The sequence below is a fragment of the Alligator sinensis genome, unplaced genomic scaffold (assembly GCF_000455745.1).
Source record: "Alligator sinensis unplaced genomic scaffold, ASM45574v1 scaffold680_1, whole genome shotgun sequence".
Classification (NCBI taxonomy): domain Eukaryota; kingdom Metazoa; phylum Chordata; order Crocodylia; family Alligatoridae; genus Alligator; species Alligator sinensis.
In genome coordinates this window covers 763,394-770,863 of record NW_005842508.1, presented here as the reverse complement: position 1 = coordinate 770,863, position 7,470 = coordinate 763,394, and the positions used below count along the sequence as shown (strand labels likewise).

Genomic DNA, 7,470 nt, shown 5'->3' with positions numbered 1-7,470 from the left:
GGAAAGACAGTCAAAAAGCCCAAGGCTGAATTGATTCAATCTTTGCAGGTTTCTGTAAACTGTTTAGATTAAAATGATAAGAAAATGAACTGACATTCGCTTTTTAAAAGTGAAAGGCAGTCAGACCCCTGCAGTAGCCTATGTCAGGAGCCTGAGGGTGCTAGAACTCAGCTCCCAGCCTGCTGGCCAGTGGGGAAATGGGCGATTTTCCCAGCTATACCCCCTCTTTAGCCTCCAGTCTGCTGAGGAGGGGGTGTGGGGGAACCCCCCCCACACACACACACATACACACCAGACCTCCAGTCAGAGTCTCCCTAGCACTGGGGAAAGGGGAGGAGGGATGCCCCCAGTGGGGTATTTCTCTCTCTCTCCCTGTTCCCAGAGCTGGTCCCCCTAGCCATGTCCCCTCCTCAATCTGGGCTGACTGAGCCTGGGTGGAAACCAACCCTCCCCCCAGACCTCAGCCAGGGTCTCCCCCATGAAGGGGGAAGCCCTGAGCAAGGCACCTCTTCCCCCATCTCCCCATGCCTAGAGCTGATCCCCCTAGCCTCGCCTTTTCCTCAGTCTGGGCTGGCTGAGGAGGGGCATGGGGGGAAACCCACCCCTCCTCCTGGCACTGGACCCCCAGCTGGGGTCTCCCCAGTGTTGGGGAAAGGGGGAGCCATGACCCCTGCATGGTTGGCAGGCTGACTGAGGAGGGAGTGGGAGGGAAACAGCCCTCTCTCCACCCTGATTCTTGACCCTCAGCCAGGCTGTGTCCAGCACAGGGGATGGGAAGCCTATAATGGGGGCCATTTTCCCCCCACTCCCTCCTCAGCTGGCCCACTGACCGGGGAGGACGTGGGGCCAGGCGATTGCCCTGGCTCCCAGCTCAGGTGGGACTGTGGGTTTCCCTGCAGCCAGGAGCCAGGCCAATCACCCAGTGACATTTGCTCCCTGGTCAGCAGGCTGGCTGACAAAGGAGTGGGAAGGAAAAATATCAGCCTCCTCCCCCTCACTCCGCCACCCCCATTCCAAACCCCTGCTGCCATCCCAGGAGCCGCTGAATGAACACAGCCCCTGGTGCCACCGCTTCACTGGAGCCAGCTCAGAGGGTCAGAGCATTGGCCGCCCAGTGCTGCAGCCCAGGGCCTGGTCCCCATCTGGGACCCAGGTCCCCACCACCCCCACCAGCTGAAGTGGGAGCAGAGGAGAAAAATGACTACCCCATGCCCAGTGGAGTGGGAAAGCTGGCAGCTGGGGCTTTACTCCTGTGTCCCAGCTGGGAGCTGGGTCAATTCCCCAGCCAAGAAGGGGATGAGATGGGGAAATCCACCCTGCTGCTGGGAACAGAAAAGTTCCTGCTGGCAGCTGTGGGTGGGGCCAGCCCTGCTCCATTGTGGCAGAAAACACACCCCATTGCTGCAAAGCATGCTGGGAGGACTGTGATTGAACTTAAACCAGGAACGGGTCTGGGACAGGAGTCCCATAAATTGATTTGACCCAAATCAGTTAAGTTTGATGCTATATTCAACCAGGTTTATCTTAGACCAGTTTCAGCCATTTTGAAACTGGTTTGTGTGCACTAAACTTATGTTCTGTTACAGATTTAAAGCAGTTTCTGATCACTTAAACAGGTTTATGTGTAATGTCTGTCCCTAGCCTTATTCTTTCTGAACTTTGTCCTCTATTTTTTTCTTGCTTCAAGATAGGGTAGGACTAGAAGACAAGAAATTATCTTGAACAACTGTAAACCATATTGACTATTAAATGGGACATATCAGTATGGGCCTTTGGGCTAGGATCCGGTTGTCTTCAAACAGAAGGCAGCAGAGAGGATGTAGGGGAACATGGTGGAGAGGGAATTTTGGACACTAGCAGAATTCAGAGGAATGACATCCCTCCCTGGTAAAACAGAGCCTATTGTTAAAAAAAATGCTAATTAATACAGTGTGTAATAGTCTCTGGACACATCTACACATGCAATTAATGCAAAGTAATAAATTCCAGAGTTTATTGTCCTGGAGCTTATTGCTCTCAGGGACACCATTTGAATGTGCGCCCAGGCCTGCAGTACGTTGAGTTGAGTTGGAGCAGCCCTGACTGGCAGAGGGCTCCAGGGGGTCAGCCTGAGCCCTCTCCCCCCGGCTCAACATATTACAGAGGGGCTGGCTGGGGCACAAGAGTGCTGAGCTAGTTGGCAAGCAACCCTGGTACTGAAGCACCCTTGTGTCTACACATGTGCTACTGTACAGTAATAAACTCTGTAGTAGGACAGTACTTGTATTTACTTGTAGTACTGCTGCAAAGTTAATTGGTTTACTCCAGCTGAATTGCCCTGCATGTGTAGATGCCAAGACATTTACTGAGAAGATAATTAGTCAGCTCTGCAGTACACGTCTCATGTAGACGTGCGCTGTAGGTCATTAAATACCAGGAAAAAAAAGATTATCAGATTATGCTGTACCTTTTTTCAGTCTAACAGTTTGTTTTTGCATTTTACCAGGAACAATCAGAATGCAGGTGTAGTTATGATTCATGTCCTCGTCTGTCACCTTTTTAATCCATAGTCGTTTTGACGCATACAATTCGTTTCCTAAATTACTACAACAGAGATACAGAGTTTATGATCTGTTTTTCTTCATTACTATATAAAAAGGTTACAATAGTTTTAAAAGCACTAATACTGAACGCCAACATCACTGTGGGACTCTTAAAGAAGAGGCTGTTTCCAATAATCGGCATAGTATACACCTACCATGAGTTTTGCAAAAAGGTCAAGAATCAGCTAAGAAAGCTTTCAGGTAAGTCTTTTGATATGTTCCTTATCCTTGCAGTTAAGAAATAAAACCAAATGTTTAATAAATCACTAGAATCAGAAACCAAGCAAGGTCTATAGGATCATTCGTTTCTTCATATTAGAACAAATTAGGTGTTTTGTACTACAGAAATATTAAATGAAAGAACCAGTGATTATATTAGTCACATAACTATGTGATTTTTGTTCTCCTTCTAGATACTTACCTTAATTTTTTCACTGTAAGCCTATACACTGAGGGCAATATATTCTTTATCAATAAGGTATGGAAGAGAATAAGCATAGTTTAGTTCTCCAAAGCCTGACTTTTTGGGCGCCTATATATGCATAGTGAGACTGCTCTGGTTTGCTATAATTATAGTGAGTTGGAGCAGACTAACTTAATCAAGTCTGCTGGAGTGTGGTAATTACCGTGGTCCAGCAGACTCCAGCGCCATGTGTATCAGCATCTCCGTGCTGAAAAATGGCATTCAATGAGCTTTAGTTAAAGCACCCCTGCTACCATTTTTCAGTGTGGGGAAGCTAATACCCATGACGCTTCATGTGCTTTCATTATGGTGTCTCCCCACCTTCTTCCCCCACAAACATACTCCCAGAGCACATGTATAAATGCCCATTGCACCTAGCAACAAAAACCCATCCCAACCTCTGGTCATGTGGGATACAGGTTTTACTCTTCATAGATGATTACGGAAGGAATGTCCAGACCAGCCTGATAAGTGTACCATATGCTTAGCATTCATTGTGAAGCTGTGAGTGACATCAAACATTTACATTTGAAGTCCAGTAAAATAGATAAGTAAGTATCACCGATTCCTAAGAGTAATCTGACATAGGGCTTCATTAGACCTACAGCAGAGTTGGAAAATAACTGGCATTTCACTCCTCTAATAGGAGCATGAGATTAGCTAACATTTAAGATAATAGAGGTCTCTGCAGTGTCCTAGCTATTGCAAGGCATCTCATGTTCAAATGAACCTGCTCGCTCCCACCTCTGATATACATGGGAAAGCCAGGTGGCAATCCTTCATGACTTTTTCAAACACATAAATGATAATCTGTACAAGTCACCACAGTATGATGAGTGAACAAACCCTTTCCTGTCTTAATGTAACAGCTAGCTCTCTTGGTGTGTTCTGAATGTTTATTTTGATATAGGCTATGCAAACTCTCTCGTCCCCAGGTAAAATGCAACTAATTCATGAAATAGCTCCTTATTAGTGCTTTCTAAAGCTTTCCAGAAAAGAAGAAACTATGTTTTCTGATGGAAAATGCTAGATCAAGACATCTCCTACCCCACCCCCAAATTTGGAATGTAATGAAACATTTTTCCTCAAATTTTTATACTCTTTTTTAAAATGTAGAACAAAATGTCTCAGTTTTATCACAAAGAAATAGTTAGCTTGATCTGAAACATATTTTTTCAAGAAATTCATTTCACAGAAAATGTGAAATGTATTTGTCTTGCTTTCAATTTGGAACAAAACTGAATTTCAAAATCTCAAAGGTTTTTGCAGAATGGAAATTCTAGTTGCCATTACAGCTCTGTCTACTCCTGTAACATATTACTCTTCCTCTCATGACCACAATTTACCTACAGCAACAATGGATGCAGAAATATTGCAAAGGAGCATCTATCAGGGGTGTGCAAAGCTTCAGTCACTGATTCAATTCGGAGGAGATCTGGCCCAATTTGGCGTACCAAATCTCTGAATCTGAAACAAATCAGGAGACCCATTAATCTCTCCAAATCGATTCGGAGACATTCTGAGAGATTTGGCGATTCGGGCATAGATACAGCTTTATGTTTTTTCTACAGGTACCAGGTTTTTCTCAAGGTACCAGGTGCGGCTCGTGAATGCTGAGATGGTGGGGTGGATGGAGCATCCCACAGGAGCACACAGGACCTGGAGGTGGACCAGAAGTACTTCTGGGTCTGCCTCAGAGTACATGGGGGACCCCATCCCCCAGCTTGGTGACTGGTGTCTCCTGAGTCTGGGAGGGTACCTGGGGTCCTCCCATGGCCGATCACCAAGCTGGGGTGGTGCAGGGGGGGTTCCCCTTTGCACGTCATGGCGGACCCAGAATTGGACTGGAAGTACTTCTGGTCCACTTCCGGGTCCAGCGCGGAGCACACAGGGGACTCCCCTGTGTTCCCATGGGATGCTCCATATGCTCCACCATCTCAGTGTTCATGAGCCGCACCTGGTACCTCGAGGTATGTGGAAAAAACATATAAAGCTGTGTCTATGCTCGAATCATTGATTCTCCAAATCAGAATCAAATCTTCAGATTCAGCTGAATCAAATCGACATAGTGATCTGAATCAGCAAACTGAATCACTGTCCCCCGAATTGGGTGGAATCCGAATCGAATACTGCCCACTTTACACACCCCTAGCATCCGCTAAGGCTAGAAACAGCACAATGAGAGATATTTGTAGTTAAGTCTGAAACATAGTTTGTGTATGTATATGTACAGCAGACTTAGCAGATATTCTTAAAAAAAAAGATAAGCTAATTTAACAGCAATGATTACATATATTTAATGCAAAAACCTACAGCCAGCTGGTAGGTCGATTTTGAGAGACAGGTACTGAAAACAACTCAGGTGTTTTAATTAACGCTACATACCATAAAGAAAGTAGTGCAATATTTGCGGTAAACATACTTACAAGTATTCATAGTTCCCTTGACATGTGCAGTTAGTGCTGTCAGAACATTGCTCTGCATGCTTATCGTTGATAAGCCAATAGAACATAACATTGAGGGCTACAGAGTACCCCCTAAAAACTGTGCAGTTGAGTACCTCATCTTTACCTAGGCAAAACATAACAAAAATGAACATCAATACAGAATAAGTATGAACTTTCAGAATGCAATAGGGAGACTAATTTCCTTGGAAGTCACAAGGTAACTTTGAATGAAATTCCTGGCATGTCCAAAGATACAGCCAAGTTTTCAACAAATTGCAATGTGCACACATGTATTGACCCAGCTGACTTCTTTCCATAAGCAGATGTTTCACAGTTTAAGGCCAGAAAAGTCTGTTATAATCACCTGACCTGTTTTACCCATAAACCTCTGTTTCAAGCCCAAAGACTTTAGTTAAATCAAAGCATTTCAATCCACAGGAAATTAAACTGCACCACAGACAAATAGGTGGAGACACTCAGGTGCCATCAATGCCCTAAGCCCTGCAATGCCAAAGAAAAATCAGGTGGCACATGCCTTGGTGATCCCAGCAAGTAAATTAGTTCCCAGGATGCAATCCAAAGCTAAAACTCCTAGTATCTCTGTTAACCTGACTGAGGCAAAATTCCTTTCTGATGTCAGATCTGGCAATTAGTATGATCCTGACCATGTGAGCAAGATGCACAAGCCAAATATCTAAGATGATTTTGTCTCTCACCTCAGAGTACAGACACTTGACTTCACCCATTCACTATCTTAGCTTCAGCTGCATAAGGGAAAAAAAACATTCTTCCTGATCCCTATACACAGTAGTCTGAAACCCATAAGCAGGAGGTTTGATTATTTGAATGATTTTACCAAGTAATTTGCGACAGGAAATCTGGTCTGAGGTTATATACTATTTTAAGATGTTATTTCAAGACCATACCAGTGTCAATACCAGTCCACAAATTCAAGGTACTCTGTCCTTCATATGCCACAAAAGCTGAACAATAGCTTAAGTAAATACATTTATGAACACCTGCTTCATAAGATGAATGTTTAGTCAGTAAGGTTTGCACTTTCACAGTTTAAGTAAACAACTACAGAAAGTTGATTTAAGTGGAGCATCATCATCTCATCACGAGATTCAACTGGAATTGTTTTAACAATTCTCATAAAAAGGCTCTGTATCAAAATGTATAAGTCTAGACAACCCACCATTTGTTAAGAGGGAAGCTGCTCTCTATTATTACTCACTTGACAATCTATCCCTTTTTCACTAGCTGTTCAACAAGCTACAAGGCCTACCAAGAGTCAAAGAGGTAGGTGCTGAGGTTTCCGGAAAACTGCACCTCAAAGTGATCAAACCAAAAGTCCTCACACATGCCGGCAGCAGCAGACTCCTGTCATCTGGCACGCAGATCCGGGGGCTCACACCCCCGGGAGGGCTGTGGGACTGTGCCAGACTCCTCCTAGGGGTGCGAGCCCCTGGATCTATGTGCTGGATCACAGGAGGCTGCCGCTGCTCCCTGGGACTGGCGGCAGCAGCAATTTTCCCCAGCACTAGGCAGGCTGCACCCAGAGCTGATCCCAAGTGGCAGGAAAAGCCTTCTGTCATCCAGCACAGATCTGGGGGCTCGCACCCACAGGAGGAGTCTGACACAGCTCAGCAGCCCTACCACAAGTGCAAGCCCCCAGATCTGCACCCTGATGAGAAGAGGCTCAGGCTGCTTATTCCACCTGGGACTGGCACTGGGCACCAGCTGCGCCGGGCACCGGAGAATATTACTCCTGCCACAGCCTGAGCCTCCTCTCATCCGGCATAGATCCGGGGGCTCGCACCCCCTGGAAGAAGTCCAGCACAGCCTGGCAGCTCTCCCGGGGGTGAGGGCCCCTGGATCTGCATCCCGGTGAGAGGAAGCTCAGCCTGCTTGTCCCACTCACCTCCCTGCTTGGCTACAGCCCCCCGCTTGGCCCGCAGCTGGCTCCACCCCCCCG

The 7,470-nt window shown here is 46.0% G+C and overlaps 2 protein-coding genes across 2 annotated transcripts in view; both read right to left on the bottom strand.

The window, feature by feature from the left end:
- The window catches only part of IL18R1 (interleukin 18 receptor 1), a 38,973-nt gene that overhangs the window by 7,980 nt on the left and 23,523 nt on the right, over positions 1-7,470 (bottom strand). Inside the window, exons 5-6 of the mRNA XM_025213186.1 lie at positions 5,472-5,616; positions 2,447-2,583 (exon numbers count right to left, since the gene is read on the bottom strand). Of these exons, the coding sequence (XP_025068971.1) occupies positions 2,447-2,583; positions 5,472-5,616 (282 nt within the window). The remainder of the gene's footprint in view (positions 1-2,446; positions 2,584-5,471; positions 5,617-7,470) is intronic.
- Positions 1-7,470, bottom strand: part of IL18RAP (interleukin 18 receptor accessory protein) — a 66,201-nt gene that overhangs the window by 43,547 nt on the left and 15,184 nt on the right. The gene's annotated exons all lie outside the window — the stretch shown is intronic.